At 38.5% G+C, this 16,743-nt stretch overlaps 1 protein-coding gene across 1 annotated transcript in view; it reads left to right on the top strand.

Moving 5' to 3' along the window:
- The first annotated feature begins 1,718 nt into the window (after nt 1-1,718).
- Nucleotides 1,719-16,743, top strand: part of mcm3 (minichromosome maintenance complex component 3) — a 38,311-nt gene continuing 23,286 nt past the window's right edge. Inside the window, exons 1-7 of the mRNA XM_061886539.1 lie at nt 1,719-1,924; nt 2,008-2,120; nt 3,957-4,165; nt 4,239-4,369; nt 9,341-9,579; nt 15,453-15,558; nt 15,629-15,782. Coding sequence (XP_061742523.1) covers nt 1,850-1,924; nt 2,008-2,120; nt 3,957-4,165; nt 4,239-4,369; nt 9,341-9,579; nt 15,453-15,558; nt 15,629-15,782 — 1,027 coding nt within the window. The 5' untranslated portion in view covers nt 1,719-1,849. The remainder of the gene's footprint in view (nt 1,925-2,007; nt 2,121-3,956; nt 4,166-4,238; nt 4,370-9,340; nt 9,580-15,452; nt 15,559-15,628; nt 15,783-16,743) is intronic.

Raw genomic sequence — 16,743 nt, 5'->3', positions numbered from 1 at the left:
TATTTTCCTACTCTGTCCTGTTTTTCCATTTTAATATCTTACACGAATGATTACATTCCCAAACCGTATCGATTTGGTTTCTCACCGAGGCCAAAGTCACGTGTCACGTGATTTGTGGCGCCATCCACCGTCAAGTTCGGTGCATTGCACCCACGCGTCGATGCTTGTTCGATTCAGAAACACCATTTCCAAACAGTTCGAACCAAATCGCCCCTTTAGATTGTAAAAGTGAAGCTTTTTTGTTGTTTTTTTAGTTTTTTTTACTTCAGGGATTGTGTCCGATTGTCTGTTTCTGTATATATATATATATATATATATATATATATATATATATATATATATATATATATATATATATATATGTATGTATATATATATATATATATATATTTATGTGTGTGTATATATACGTATATATGTATACGGTATATATATATATATATATATATATATATATATATATATATATATATATTTATGTGTGTGTATATATACGTATATATGTATACGGTATATATATATATATACATATGTGGAGAGACGGAGCCGACAGCGGGCTGAGAGGAGCAGCGGTCCTGACCAAGATGGAGGCCAGGAGACTGTGCATTGAGCAGAGAGGAGAGGCGTGACGCACTCGGAGCGGCGCTGCAGCAGCCATCAGAGTCAGGCGCGTACACAACACACCTGTGCTCAATTCCTGCATCTTGTGCTGCAGCATAAAAAGGGCGAGGGAGGAACGATCGTGGCAGAAGTAAGAGAATGAACCACCTGACAAGACCGACCACGAGCACGACGAACGAGACCCGGAAGACGATGAGCTCCCGCAACAGACGCACCCACCCACCCACCGAAAGGTGCGCCGCCACAACCAGCAGGAAGAGCCCGCGCACTGAAAAGTGGCGTGACAGACAGGCAAGAAGACATCATGGGAATTGAAATAATAAACATGGGTCAAACCTGCCATGATGCGTCTGTGTCCATCGTCACTGCAACCCACACACGGATGGCAGGAAGTCCGTCACAATATATATATATATATATATATATATATATATATATATATATATTTAAATAAATATATATATATATGTGTAAATAAATATATACATATATATGTGTAGAAAAAAAAAAAAAAAAAATATATATATATATATATATATATATATATATATATATATATATATATATATATATATATATATATATCCATCCATCCATTTCCTATCGCTTATTCCCTTTGGGGGCGCTGGAGCCTATCTCAGCTGCATTCGGAAGGAAGGCGGGGTACATCCTTATTATTTATTTTTTATTTTATAAACCTTTATTTATAATATACAAAATTACATACAAGCCATACATAATAATAATAATCAAAACAAGTACAAAAATAGTACCAAACTGTACAAAACAGCGCCAGAGGGTTGTAAACTCAATAAAGTAACTAAAATAGAATGCAAAATATGTATATGTAACAAAATGTAAAGATATGGGCTCACACAAAATCTGTAAATAATCCAAATTTGGATGTAAAATTGAAGTTAAATCAACCGTTTCATTGGTAACACTTCCGGTTTCCTCCTACCGAGTCCACGTCTTTTCCGGCCTCGTTTTCGCGGGGTTTCTGAGCGCGGCAAGATCACGTGGCCAAACATTGACGTCTTATTGGTTTAGTTTGCCTGGTCACGTGTCATCGTGTACCCAATGACGTGTCACGTCGTGCCCGCGCCGGCGACGCATTGGCGGGAAAAAAATCCTCTTCATTGTGCGAGTGGACTGTGAAAGGCTGCACGTTCAGCAACGCGACTGTGGAATATTTGCAAACTTTTTTTCTCCACGGAACTACTTGGACATGGCTACCGACGTTGTGGACGACCGGGAGATGAGGGAGGCCCAGAGGGACTATTTAGACTTCCTGGATGATGATGTAAGTTATTGTTGCGGATGTTTTCGAAAGAAACCGAATTTGAGTCGAAGTCACTGTCGAGTTTTTCTTCTGCTTCTCCTCAGCACGACCAGGGAGTCTATCAGAACAAAGTTCGGGACATGATCGACCAGAACAAGTCTCGCGTCATTGTCAACATTAACGACCTGAGGAGGAAGAATGAGGCCCGAGCTGCAAAGTAAGCACGCTTGCCTTGTCCTGATACCAATATTTCAGTACCGGTATCAAAATGTATATCGGTACTTTTCTATGTCATTATTGGCTGTATAATCATAAAAAAAATCTTAGGGTACATTACCCATTTTAAAGTAAAAGTTGGCGAAATGATTCTCTGCATTTAACCCATCACCCTTGTTCACCCCCTGGGAGGTGAGGGGAGCAGTGAGCAGCAGCTTGTGGCCGCGCCCGGGAATCATTTTTGGTGATTTAACCCCCAATTCCAACCCCTTGATGCTGAGTGCCAAGCAGGGAGGTAATGGGTCCCATTTTGTTTATAGTCTTTGGAATGACTCGGCCAGGGTTTGAACTCACAACCTACCAATCTGCGTTTATTATTGCGAGTTTGTCCTTAAAATAAAAATGGTGAACATACAAGACAACTTGTCTTTTATTAGTATTTAAGTTTGTCAACATTAGAGTATGCTAACTATTAGCATGCAATTTTTTTTTAGCTCATTTCACAATCGTTTGCCCCAGAGTCGTATAACTTTGTATGTGACTCATGCTACCTGTTAGCATGTTAACATTTTTAGCTCATTTTGCAACAGTTTTCCCCGGAGTCATATAATTTGGTATTTGACACAGGCTAACTTTTTTAGCCAATTTTGCAACATCTTACCCCAGAGTCATATCACATGGTATGTGACACATGCTAACTGTTAGCATGCTAATATATGTATATTTTAGCTTATTTCAGTCGTTTTCCCCAGAGTCTTATAACTTTGTGACCCATGCTACCTGATAACATTTTTAGCTCTTTTCCCAATCGTTGGCCCCAGACTCTAATAACTTTGTATGTGACACATGCTACCCGTTAGCATGTTAACGTATTTAGCTCATTTTGCAACGGTTTCCCCCAGAGTTGTATAATTTGGTATGTGACTCAAGCTATCATGTAGGCTTTATGATGCATTTACATTATTATATACAAAACCTTTTGGGGTTTGTCCAGATGATTTTTGGCATACTGGAGTTTATTTTTCTTGTGCCTGGTAGTCAGAAGTGGGGTGCGCCTGGGAGTTCTGGCATGGAGGCCTTCATCTCATAGTGTGTGCGTTATTGTCTGGGACGAAACCTGCGTTCCCCCCTCCGCAATGTCCTGTTGTAGTTCCTCAGCTGTTACCCGGGGGTTTTTCACCACTGTACGCTTCAAATACCGGACAGCAGTTGCACTCAGCATCCTCTTTCTACCACGCCCAGGTAGTGTTTCCACTGTGCCTTGCGAATTATGCTCCCAACTGTGTCTCTTGAAATGTGTAATGTCTTTTCTAATTTCTTATATCCATATCCTTTCTTATGAAGAGAAATTACCTCCTTTCTTGACTTCTTTGACCACTCCCTGGACTTCACCATGTTGCAAATACACCATTGATCATCTACAAGAAGTTGAGCGTCAGTCTTTTTTAATCAGTTTAATTGTTGCGCGCTATGGTTCTAATCACATCTACAGGTGTTTTCAACACCTGATTGAAAAGACCTAATTCCAATTCTGTTCTTAAGAGTTATGATCTTCAAGGGGTTGAACAATTTTGTCAATGAGATATTAAGAGAAATGACACTGTTTGGTATGTTACAAAATATAATGTTGTAATTCAAGTTGCATTTGTCTTTATTTGATATGACTATAAACAAAATACGGAATAAATGTCCTACTTGCTAAAAAAACAAAATTGTGTGGGGTTTGAATAATTTTGATCACAACTGTACAACCCATTTATCATTTAATTTTATTTACATAGGTCTGGTGATAATGTTCCCCTTTAACAGCCGCTTGACGGTTCCGCGTTCCCACCAGGTTGATGAGCAATGCTTTCGAAGAGCTGATGGCCTTCCAGCTGGCCCTGAAGGACCTGGTGGCCACCGTGGACGCAACCTACGCCAAGCAGTACGAGGAGTTCAACGTGGGCCTGGAGGGCAGCTTCGGATCCAAGCACGTCAGCCCCCGAACGCTGACTTCCAGGCTGCTGGGCAGCATGGTGTGTGTGGAGGGCATCATCACCAAGTGTGAGTTTCTACGCTTGTCGGTCTCAAATGCACAAGAGCCCGCTTATCCACCGTGTCCGCGTGTATCCCTCAGGCTCTCTTGTGCGGCCCAAAGTGGTACGCAGTGTCCACTACTGCCCCGCCACCAACAAGACCATGGAAAGGAAATACACCGATCTGACGTCATTGGACGCCTTTCCTTCTAGCGCCATCTATCCAACCAAGGTAACGTCATCCATGCTCCATGTACACGTTCAAAACCTGCTTTATTCGCTTTCCGCAGTATTTCACCGTTGTTGGGCCGCCCGCACCCCCGAGAGAACCACCAAAAAATGGGTTTCTCAGCGGTACTAGGTTGCAATACACTTTTCCACCACTTGTGGCAGTAATGACACTTTCTAACAAACATAAGTATTGAGCTACTGTTGTCGAGAAGTTTCTTAAAGGGGAACATTATCACAATTTCAAAAGGGTTAAAAAGAATAAAAATCAGATCCCAGTGGCTAGTTTTATCTTTTGAAGTTTTTTTCAAAATTTTACACCTCCCGGAATATCCCTAAAAAAAGCTTTAACGATCTTGATTTTCGCTATTTGCGATGAGACTGTCCATTTCCCTGTGACGTCATACAGTGCTGCCAATACAAACATGGCGGTTACCACAGCAAGATATAGCGACATTAGCTCGGATTCAGACTCTGATTTCAGCGGTTTAAGCGATTCAACAGATTACGCATGTATTGAAACAGATAGTCGGAGTATGGAGGCAGATAGCGAAAACGAAATTGAAGAACAAATTGAAGCTATTGACGCTATTCGGCCTTAAAATGGGTGTACCTAATGAAGTGGCCCATTGCATGACTGCCTTATTAGCATCGCCGGTAAAATGTGCGGACCAAACGATCAGGACTTTCGCATCTTGTGACACTGGAGCAACTTAAATCCGTCGATTGGTAAGTGTTTGTTTCGCATTAAATGTGGGTATCTAGTTTCAAATGTACATACAGCTAGCGTAAATAGCATGTTAGCATCGATTAGCGTAGCATGTTGGCATCGATTAGCTGGCAGTCATGCTGCGACCAAATATGTCTGATTAGCACATAAGTCAACAACATCAACAAAACTCACCTTTGTGATTTCGTTGACTTAATCGTTGCAAATGCATCTGCAGGTTATCCATACATCTCTGTGCCATGTCTGTCTTAGCATCGCCGGTCAAATGTGAAGACACTCTGGCACATTCACTGGGGGTCTGGCGGCAGATTTCTTGCCAGTGGTGCAACTTGAATCCCTCCCTGTTAGTGTTGTTACACCCTCCGACAACACACCGGCGAGGCATGATGTCTCCAAGGTTCCAAAAAATAGTCGAAAAAACAGAAAATAACAGAGCTTAGACCCCGTGTTTGTAATGTGAAAATTAAAATGGCGGGTGTATTACCTCGGTGACGTCACGTTCTGACGTCATCGCTAAAAGACCGATAAACAGAAAGGCGTTTAATTTGCCAAAATTCACCCATTTAGAGTTCGGAAATCGGTTGAAAAAATACATGGTCTTTTTTTCTGCAACATCAAGGTATATATTTACGCTTGCATAGGTTTGGTGATAATGTTCCCCTTTAAGTGCAAAAAATATGACCAAAGTGGTGAAGCTGTGTGTTTTATTTACTCTTTAATTTTATTGATGGATTATTTATTTAATTCGAATTTCTTTATTTTGTTACAACCTACCGTATTTTTCGGAGTATAAGTCGGTCCGGAGTATAAGTCGCACTTGCCGAAAATTCATAATAAAGAAGGAAAAAAATATATATAAGTCACACTGGAGTATAAGTCGCATTTTTTGGGGAAATTTATTTGATAAAACCCAACAACAAGAATAGACTTTTGAAAGGCAATTTAAAATAACTACAGAATAGTGAACAACAGGCTGAATAAGTGTACGTTATATGACACATAAATAACCAATTGAGAAGGTGCCTGGTATGTTAACGTAACATATTATGGTAAGAGTCATTCAAATAACTATAACATATAGAACATGCTATACGTTTACCAAACAATCTGTCACTCCTAATCGATAAATCCCATGAAATCTTATACGTTTAGTCTCTTGACAATTTACGGTAATGTGTTAGTAATTTCACACATAAGCCGCTCCCGAGTATAAGTCGCACCCAACTATGAAAAAAACTGCGACTTATAGTCCGAAAAATACGGTAGTTTGTTATTGTAAAAAAAGTAGAGATGTGCGATAATGTCGGACTACCGATATTACCGGCCGATAAATGCTTTAAACCAGGGGTGTCAAACTCAAATACAGAGTGGGCCAAAATTTAAAACTGAACAAAGCTGCGGGCCGAGGTTGAACAAATTAACCTTTAAATAGGGACCCAAACAAGTTTTCATTGAATATTGAACAAGCAAGGCTTATATAACTTTATAGTGACATGCAAAATTGAGTTTCAAATAATAATAATAAAAATAATAATTAAAAAATATCAATGGCATATCAAATCAAATTTAAATAAAAAATGAATGCCTCTTTTGTATTTGCAGCCTTCTGAAATATCAACATTAACTTTTTCCACAGGCTAATACATTTGAAAATAAAATAACAATGAATAAATCAACCATTCAGGCCTTTTTACTGCTCAGTTAATGTCGGGGCTCAGGTGGGTGGGCGGGGTTTGTCGGTAGCGGGGGTTAGGGAGGTGTATAGTGTAGCGGTCCGGAAGAGTTAGTGCAGCAAGGGGTCCTCGGTATTTGTTCTGTTGTGTTACGGTGCGGATGTTCTCCCAAAATGTGTTTATTTTTGTTTGGTGTGGGTTCACAATGTGGCGCATATTTGTAACAGTGTTAAAGTTGTTTATATGGCCACCCTCAGTGTGACCTGTATGCTGTTGATCAAGTATGCCTTGCATTTACTTACATGTGTGTAGAAGCCACATATATATTACGTGACTGGGTCGGTACGCTGTTTGTGAGGAGGGAAAACGGACTTGACGACAGGTTGTAGAGGACGCTAAAGGCAGTGCCTTTAAGGCACACCCCCAATATTGTTGTCCGGGTGGAATTCGGGTGAATGGTGGCACCGGGAGATTTTTGGGAGGGGCACTGAAATTCGAGAGTCTCCCGGTAAATCGGTGAATGCGGTGTTACTGCAGCACCGCTGTATAACACCGGCGGGCCAGTTCTTATGTTAATTTGATATTGCCTCAAGGGCCAAATGAAATTACGCGGCGGGCCAAATTTGGCCCGCGGCCAGAGTTTGACACCCATGCTTTAAAATGTAATACCGAAAAATTATCGGTTACAAAAAGTAAAATTTATGACTTTTTAAACCCCGCTGTACGGAGTGGTACACGGACGTAGGGAGAAGTACAGAGCACCGATAAACATTAAAGGACTTACCCTTGCGTGCCGGCCCAGTCAAATAATATCTACGGCTTTTCCCACACACAAGTGAATGCAAGGCATACTTGGTCAACAGTCACACTGAGGCTGGCCGTTTAAACAACTTTAACTCTGTTACAAATATGCGCCGTACTGTGAACCCACACCAAACAAGAATGACAAACACATTTCGGTAGAACTTTTGCACCGTAGCACAACAGAAAAAATACCCAGAATCCCCTTGCAGCACTAACCAGGGACGCTACGATATACACCCCCCGCTATGCCCCCTAACCCCGCCCACCTCAACCTCCTCATGCTCTCTCAGGGAGAGCATGTCCCAAATTCCAAGCTGCTGTTTTGAGGCATGTTTTAAAAAATAATTCACTCTGTGACTTATAATAAAAATAATAAATATTTTCTCATAATTTGAGTTGATTTATTTTGGTAAACCTTGTTACATTGCTTAATGCATCACAACAAAATTAGGCAAAATAATGTGTTAATTCCACGACTGTGTATATCGGTATCGGTTGATATCAGAATCGGTAATCAAGAGTTGGACAATATCGAAAATCGGCAAAAAAGCCATTATCGGACAGCTCTAAAAAAAAACTGTATGTCTTTTTTTAATGTAAATATATTTTTCATCAGTGTTTGAGTCTATATGATGTTTAAATAAAGAAACCTATCATTACCAATTTAGTTAGAATTTATTTTTGTAATTTTTTTATTTTATTTTTAAATCTAAATGTTTTTTTAAATATTTTATAAACATTTTTTATTTTTTTTAAATTAAATTCATTTATTAAAAAAAAAAATGTAACTAGCCTGACCTAAGCCTTGATAATTACCCACATTATTGAATATGGTTATAAATCAAGAGTAAGAACACTAATTAATATTTGTTCATATTTGAGTGGGTCCCAGGTCCGTTTGTAGTAGTAGAACCCCAGAAGTGGGGTTTCCCGCACAAATGAGTACACAGACACACGTCTGATTACAAACTGATTTTTTACACACGCACAAATCGCAACAGATATTTTTACACGTGCAAATCACAATACGGACACAACTTTAAACATGGACACGCTGGTTTTCTGATTAGATAGATAGTACTTTCTTGATTCCTTCAGGAGAGTTCTTCAGAAAAGTTAAAGTTAAAAATTAAAAATTACGCACATGCATTGAGATACAGACGCACAAATTAGTACACGGACACACAAATCTGATTAGACTTTTGTTCCCACACGCACAAATTGCAAACGGTATAAGTGTTTCCCACATTACAGGCATCTATTTGTGGTAGTGTAGGGGGTGGGGGGTTGGGGGGTGGCAACGGCGGCGGCGATGACCAAGAAGAACGCGGAGTTGGAATATAATTACATCACTTTATGTACATATTTATATACATATTTATATAATATGTAACTACAAGCTCCATTCACAGACAGAGTCCCATTGCTTTTATGAGCGGTCGAGGGATCAAAATCCTAAAAAAAAAATGTTTTTATTTTTATTAATTTTTGTATTTTTTTATCTTATTTGTGGCGGCCGTAATTCTTTCGGGGCGGGCCGCCACAAATAAATGAATGTGTGGGAAACCCTGGATATTTTTACACACGCAATTCACAACACAGACACAAATTAAAACACGAATCAAATTAATGACAGGCGCACACTGAAACACGCATTAGCAAATAGTTTTGCTGCAATAATGCGTCCATCTTTACTTAGACTTCTGAAGTTATTAGAATTGGCTTTTGATGCTTAAGCTCCTCCCCCTTCTGGCTGCTCCCCCACCAGGACGAGGAGAACAACCCTCTGGAGACGGAGTTCGGTCTGTCCGTCTACAAGGACCACCAGACCATCACGGTGCAGGAGATGCCCGAAAAAGCGCCGGCGGGTCAGCTTCCTCGCTCGGTGGACATCATCCTGGACAACGACCTGGTGGACGTGGTCAAGCCGGGGGACCGGGTCCAGGTGGTGGGGACCTACCGCTGCCTGCCCGGGAAGAAGGGCGGCTTCACATCCGGGACCTTCAGGTGAAACCTAGTCAAAACTGCACAAATCGGCAATTTCTACTGAAGAAAATGATTGGAATCGTACATTTAGAACCGATCGTTGAAGATGTTTCCTATGGAATTGGTGTTTATTTTGCGTAATTGGCCATGACACATGTTGGAGAAAAAAATCAAAAGTAAACAAATGTGTAGAAATACAAATACATTTTTGTGAGGGGTTTAGGGTCACAAGCCAGATGCTGATCAGAGGCCATCAACTGTTTTGTAACGACAAGCTAAATTTTACACAAAGTCCCATCATAATGTGTTTATTAGCCAAGACATAATGGGTAACACAGAATTGAATAGTTGCAAGCCGCCATTTACTTATGAGTGTATTAGATGATGCTTCTGCATGCACTCAAGTTAGTCCCTCCCCTTCCGCGACATGATTGAGGATATTTATTTATTTATTTGAATTAGGACAATGCTTATTTATTAACGTAGAGCAACAATGTAAATATGCCGGAGTTAGCACAATAGCTGCCTTTCATCCGCTGTCCTAAGGCAGTGGAGAGACCGTTTTATCGGTGCTGATATTTGGCATTTTGAGATCACCTCTTACGGCCCAAGCTGTTTGTTTACATGCTTTTTTTTTCTTTTTTTTTGCTATTTGGGCTTATCAGACCCTGATTAGAAAAAAAACCAAGAATCATCTTTTGATATGATGTATTTAGTCCATAAGTACACTAATGTGTACTTCATGTTAAGTGACATGCTAATTTTTTTTTTTTTCCCAAATTCCATTGTATGTTATACTCTTCTGACACCACCAGATGGCAGTATAAGTGTCAACATAAGTGGCCTTAAGACCCTAATTCAGTAGTGTACACAACTTTGGAAATAGGAACTAAAAGGTGCTGTCCACGCATGTGGCCATTAAGCCTTTAGAGGCCCGAATGCTGCTGAGATAGGCTCCAGCACCCCCCGTGACCCCAAAGGGACAAGCGGTGGAAAATGGATAGATGGATGGATGGGTATCTGACTCTTTTTTTTTTTTTTTTTTTTACATTTATATTACAACTACAACATAACTCGCAGATACAATATACTGTATTTTCCAAACTATATAGTGCAGCAGCATATATGCCACACTCCCTAAATCTTTAGAAAAGAAAACATTTCTCCTTATATTGCAACCCAGACACCAAATGGACATCTTTTTGCTGCGATCGAGGGAAAGGTTTTTCGAAAAATTTTGACTTAGGGACCAAATTTTCCACTAAAAGTGAGCGGGGTGGGGGCAAAAAACAGTGCTAAAACAAATGGATTAAAATTGATAAAAAATAATAATGAAACAAAATTACATTCTAACTAAATTCAAAATACATTTACAGTATTTTTCGGACTGTAAGTCGCGATCTTCTCCACAGTCCAACCAAAAAAATAAAATAAAAACATTTATTTTTTATTTTTTTTTATAGTTTGGCCAAGTCTCACCCCCGGCCAAACTACAAAAAAAAAAACTGCGACTCAATAGTCCGAAAAATACGGTAAATACATTTTTTTTTCCGTAAATAAGCTGCACCGGACTATATAAGCCATTTGCTGAAAAGTGACTCCTGAAGCCACTTGTCATTGAAGCTTGGCTTCTTGGGTTTATTGCTCGCCATGACCAAAACAATAACACACAGGAGTCCTAATACTGGAAATGATCGACAAAACTTTATGCGAATCCAAATTTAAGAAATTTTACCGGAAAGTGCATTACTTTGAAGTCAACCAATAATTTATACTTAATAAAAATTTGACTTGGCAAATATAAACAAAACAAAACACCGGCGGAAAGCGATAATCACTAAAATTATTAAAGGGGGACATTATCACAATTTCAAAAGGGTTAAAAACAATAAAAATCAGTTCCCAGTGGCTTGTTGTATTTTTTGAAGTTTTTTTCAAAATTTTACCGGTCCCGGAATATCCCTAAAAAAAAAAAAAAGCTTTTAAAGTGCCTTATTTTCGCTCCCTCGAAGCCACTGTTCATTTTCCTGTGACGTCATACAGTGCTGCCAAGCTAAATATACAATGGCGAATATCACAGCAAGATACAGCGACATTAGCTCAGATTCAGACTCTGATTTCAGCGGCTTAAGCGATTCAACAGATTACGCATGTATTGAAACGGATGGTTGGGGTATGAAAGTATTGAAGAAGAAACTGAAGCTATTGAGCGAATTGCTATTGATGCTATTCATAGCCATAGCATGGCCGAATAGCTGCGTTAGCATCGCCGGTAAAATGTGCGGACCAAACGATCAGGACTTTCGCATCTTGTGACACCGGAGCAACTTAAATCCGTCGATTGGTAAGTGTTTGTTTCGCATTAAATGTGGGTGGATACATAATATAGTTGCAAATGTACATACAGCTATAGCCTAAATAGCATGTTAGCATCGATTAGCTGGCAGTCACGCCGCGACCAAATATGTCTGATTAGCACATAAGTCAACCACATCAACAAAACTCACCTTTGTGATTTCGTTGCCTTCATCGTTGCGAATGCATCTGCAGGTTATCCATACATCTCTGTGCCATGTCTGTCTTAGCATCGCCGGTAAAATGTGCAGACACTCCGGCAAATTCAATGGTGGTCTGGCGGCAGATTTCTTGCCAGTGGTGCAACTTGAATCCCTCCCTTACACCCTCCGACAACACACCGATGAGGCATGATGTCTTTGGGCCAGTGGTGCAACTTGAATCCCTCCCTGTTCATGTTGTTACACCCTCCCGACAACACACCGACGAGGCATGATGTCTCCAAGGTTCCAGAAAATAGTCGAAAAAACGGAAAATAACAGAGCTGAGACCCGGTGTTTGTAATGTGTTTGAGAAAATGAAAATGGCGGCTGTATTACCTCGGCGACGTCACGTACTGACGTCATCGCTTCAAGAGGGCTAAACAGAAAGGCGTTTAATTCGCCAAAATTCACCCATTTAAAGTTCGGAAATCGGTTAAAAAAATATATGGTCTTTTTTTCTGCAACATCAATGTATATATTGATGCTTGCATAGGTCTGGTAATAATGTTCCCCTTTAAAAAACAAGCAAACCGGGGGGTAAAAAAAAAAAACATCTGTTTCCGGGGGACGTGCAAAATTCGCATCCTCTGATTTGAATGCGTTAAAAGACACAAAAAAATGTGTGGACGCCAACACTGATTGAATACAACTCCAGTATGTCCAAACGTCTTCCACTGAGGTTTGCATACTGAAATAAAAATTAAGCTATTTAGATGTTTTATTTTGTAACAAAAAGACATTAATGATGTACTTTATTTAAAGACAAAACTTAAGGTCAGCTTTGTGTTTTAAGTGAAAGTAGGTTATTAGTTACCAGTATCAAAATCTCAGCTTTTTTTTCATGATATTATGTCTTTTTGCTATTATTTATTTTAACTGTTTGTACTTACCTGTGTATTACATGAATAGTACTCATTGTCACCTATAACACAAAGCTGACACTAAGCCCTGTCTTTAAACATATGTATGTTTGGCTTGTTTTTTTCCTACAAAATCCAAAATATATCAAATTGGTTCCCACATATTTTGACTTCTTATTATGCGGTCCTTGTTGGAAAAAGTTGCGACGCCTCTGTATTATTTATATATTTTCCTAACATTTTTGTATGCTTGTCGCCTTCTCATGATTTCAAAAGCAAATACTTTATCCATCAATTAGTATGTAAAAAAAAAATGGAGATCCGTAGGGAATTGTGTAATAATGAGGGGATTACGTATTATAATTCTTCTATATTCACTGTAATATTTGGCCCTCTGAGAGCAGCCAGAACTGCAACGCGGCCCTCAATGAAAACCAGAATGACACCATTTGGCCACCTTTTGCTGACACAATGTGTTCCTGGTTAGACTCTATCTCACATGTCTGCTACCGCAAGTAGCTCTCCTGAGTTCTAATAATAAATTGGGTGATTAATAACAAATATTTTTTTATGTTTTTAAACCAAAATATTAAAATAAAAAATTAGGTTCAGCAGTTTAGTCATAATTTTTGCGCTTAAGACACTTGTCTTTGACTTTAAGCTTTGGGCTTCTTATGTTTGTTTTTATCACCACAAGTGGTGGACAAGTGTATTACAACTGAGGACCGTCGCAAAACAGATATTTTTTCGCTGCAATCGATGGCAGGTTTTTCTAACCATATTGACTTCGGGACTCAAATTTTCCACTACAAATGAGCCAAGGGGCCCCACTCAAATAATCCAGTGCTAAAACAAAAAATAGATAAAAAATTAATGAAATAAAATTACATTGTAACTAAATTTAACAATGAATATTTTTCAATGTTTTCAAAATCAAAAAAGCGTCAACACTTTAGTCATAGTTATTGCGATTAAGACACTTGTCTTTGACTTTAAGCTATGGGCTTCTTATGTTTGTTTTTATCGCCACAAGTGGTGGAAAAGTGTATTACAACTGAGGACCACTGCAAAACAGATATTTCTTCGCTGCAATCGATGGCAGGTTTTTCCAACCATATTGATTTCGGGACTCAAATTTTCCACTACAAATGAGCCAGGGACCCCACTCAAATAATCCAGTGCTAAAACAAAAAATAGATAAAAAATTTATGAAATAAAATTACATTGTAACTAAATTTAACAATGAATATTTTTCAATGTTTTCAAAATCAAAAAATAGCTTCAACACTTGAGTCATAATTTTTGCGCTTAAGAAACTTGTCTTTTGACTTTAAGCTATGGACTTCTTTTGGTTGTTTTTATTGCCACAAGTGGTGGAAAAGTGTATTACAACTGAGGACCGTTGCAAAACAGATATTTCTTCGCTGCAATCGATGGCAGGTTTTTCTAACCATATTGACTTGGGACTCAAATTTTCAAAAAATAGATAAAAAAATGATGAAATAAAATTACATTGTAACTAAATTTAACAATAAATATTTTCAATGTTTTCAAAATCCAAAAATAGCTTCAACACCTTAGTCATAATTTTTGCGATCAAGACACTTGTCTTTGACTTTAAGGTATGGACTTCTTTTGGTTGTTTTTATCGCCACAAGTGGTGGAAAAGTGTATTACAACTGAGGACCGTTGCAAAACATATTTCTTCGCTGCAATCGAGGGCAGGTTTTTCTAACCATATTGACTTCGGGACTCAAATTTTCCACTACAAATGAGCCAGGGCCCCCACTCAAATAATCCAGTGCTAAAACAAATAGAAATAAAAAAATAATGAAATATAATTACAATGTAACTAAATTTAACAATGAATATTTTTCAATGTTTTCAAAATCAAAAAATAGCTTCACCACTTGAGTCATAATTTTTGCGCTTAAGAAACTTGTCTTTTGACTTTAAGCTATGGACTTCTTTTGGTTGTTTTTATTGCCACAAGTGGTGGAAAAGTGTATTACAACTGAGGACCACTGCAAAACAGATATTTCTTCGCCGCGATCCAGGGCAGGTTTTTCTAACTATTTTAACTTCGGTACCCACATTTTCTACTACAAATGAACCAGGGGCCCCACTCAAATAATGCAGTGCTAAAACAAAACAAAAAATAAAATAAAAAAATAATAATGAAAAAATTACATTCTAACTAAATTTAGTAACAAATATTTTTCAATGTTATCAAAATCAAAACATAGCTTCAACACTTATTCATAGTTTTTGCGCCTAAGAAACTTGTCTTTGACTTCAGCTACGGACTTCTTTTTTTTTATTTTATTTTTTTTATTTCCACAAGTGGTGGAAAAATGTATTACAACTGAGTAACGCTGAAAAAAAATAACATTTTTGGCGACCCAACAAGTGGCCTCGCAGGGTTCTTATCAGTAATGGTAAAGCGCGCACTGATTTTAATGGCTTTTGTCCCCAGGACCATCATGATAGCGTGTCACGTCAAGCAGATGAGCAAGGAGGTGGCCCCCGTCTTCTCTGCGGACGACATCAGCAAAATTCGGAACTTCAGTCGCGGTCGCAGCGTACGTCCTCCCCTGCAGAGACGGGATGAACGCGCGCACGGAAGACTAAACACGCCTTTTTTTTTTCCAGAACGTTTTCGATCAGCTGTCTCGCTCGCTGGCCCCCAGCATCCACGGTCACGAGTACATCAAGAAGGCCATCCTCTGCATGTTGCTCGGCGGCGTCGAGAAGGTGCTGGAAAACGGCTCCCGCATCCGAGGGGACATCAACATCCTCCTTATCGGTACGGGAAGGAATCCCACTTATAATGTTTTTCTTGTTGAAAGTGTCATTTTCTAAAGTACCGTTTATGGAAATAACATTAAAAAGGTGGAATAAAAGAGCAAAGAGGTGAGATGTATCGAGAAAAGTTGCAATGTTGACTCCCAATTACACAAAGCATTTTTTTCTTTCAAACTGTCACAAGTGGTGGAAAAGTGTATTACAACTGAAGACTACTGCAAAACATATTTCTTCGCTGCAATCGAGGGCAGGTTTTTCCTAACCATTTTGAGTTCGGTAACCAAATTTTCCACTACAAATGAACCAGGGACCCCATTCAAATAATACAGTGCTAAAACAAATAGATTAACTAAATAAAACATAATAATGAAATAAAATTACATTCTAACTAAATTTAATAACAAATCTTTGTCAATGTTTTTAAACTAAACGATACAAATAAAAATACAGCTTCAACACTTTAGTCATAATTTTTGCGCTTAAACTATTTTGACTTGAGCTACAGACTTCTTTTGTTTTTTAGTGTCACAAGTGGTGGAAAAGTGTATTACATCTGAAGACCACTGCAAAACAGATATTTATTCTTTTGGATCTTTAAGAATTTTAGTGGGATTAAAAGAAGCAACTCCATCCATTCATCCATCCATTTTACAAGCTGAAAAATAAACAACTCTGCTCCAAAATTCTATGAACTATTGACCAATTTAAGGCTTCCATTACTTGATGTCTAAAATTCCACTTTTTTTTTGTTTTTTTTGTTTTTTAAACAAAGGGCCTAAAAGATAAGAAAAAAACAACGGGCAGATTTTAATGTTGATCTTTAAAATTTGAGAAAAAAAAGATGTAATGTGACTTATTTTTTAACATTTTTATGACTGAGATCCTTCTCGGTCCCTTGTAACAAACTTAAAAGGAGCCCTAAAGTAAAAAAAAAAAGAATACATTTTAAAATTAAAATTAAA

The sequence above is a fragment of the Nerophis ophidion genome, linkage group LG24 (genome assembly GCF_033978795.1).
Source record: "Nerophis ophidion isolate RoL-2023_Sa linkage group LG24, RoL_Noph_v1.0, whole genome shotgun sequence".
Classification (NCBI taxonomy): Eukaryota; Metazoa; Chordata; class Actinopteri; order Syngnathiformes; family Syngnathidae; genus Nerophis; species Nerophis ophidion.
Note: the sequence above shows the minus strand (reverse complement) of the source record. Positions and strands in the feature narration are given on the sequence as shown.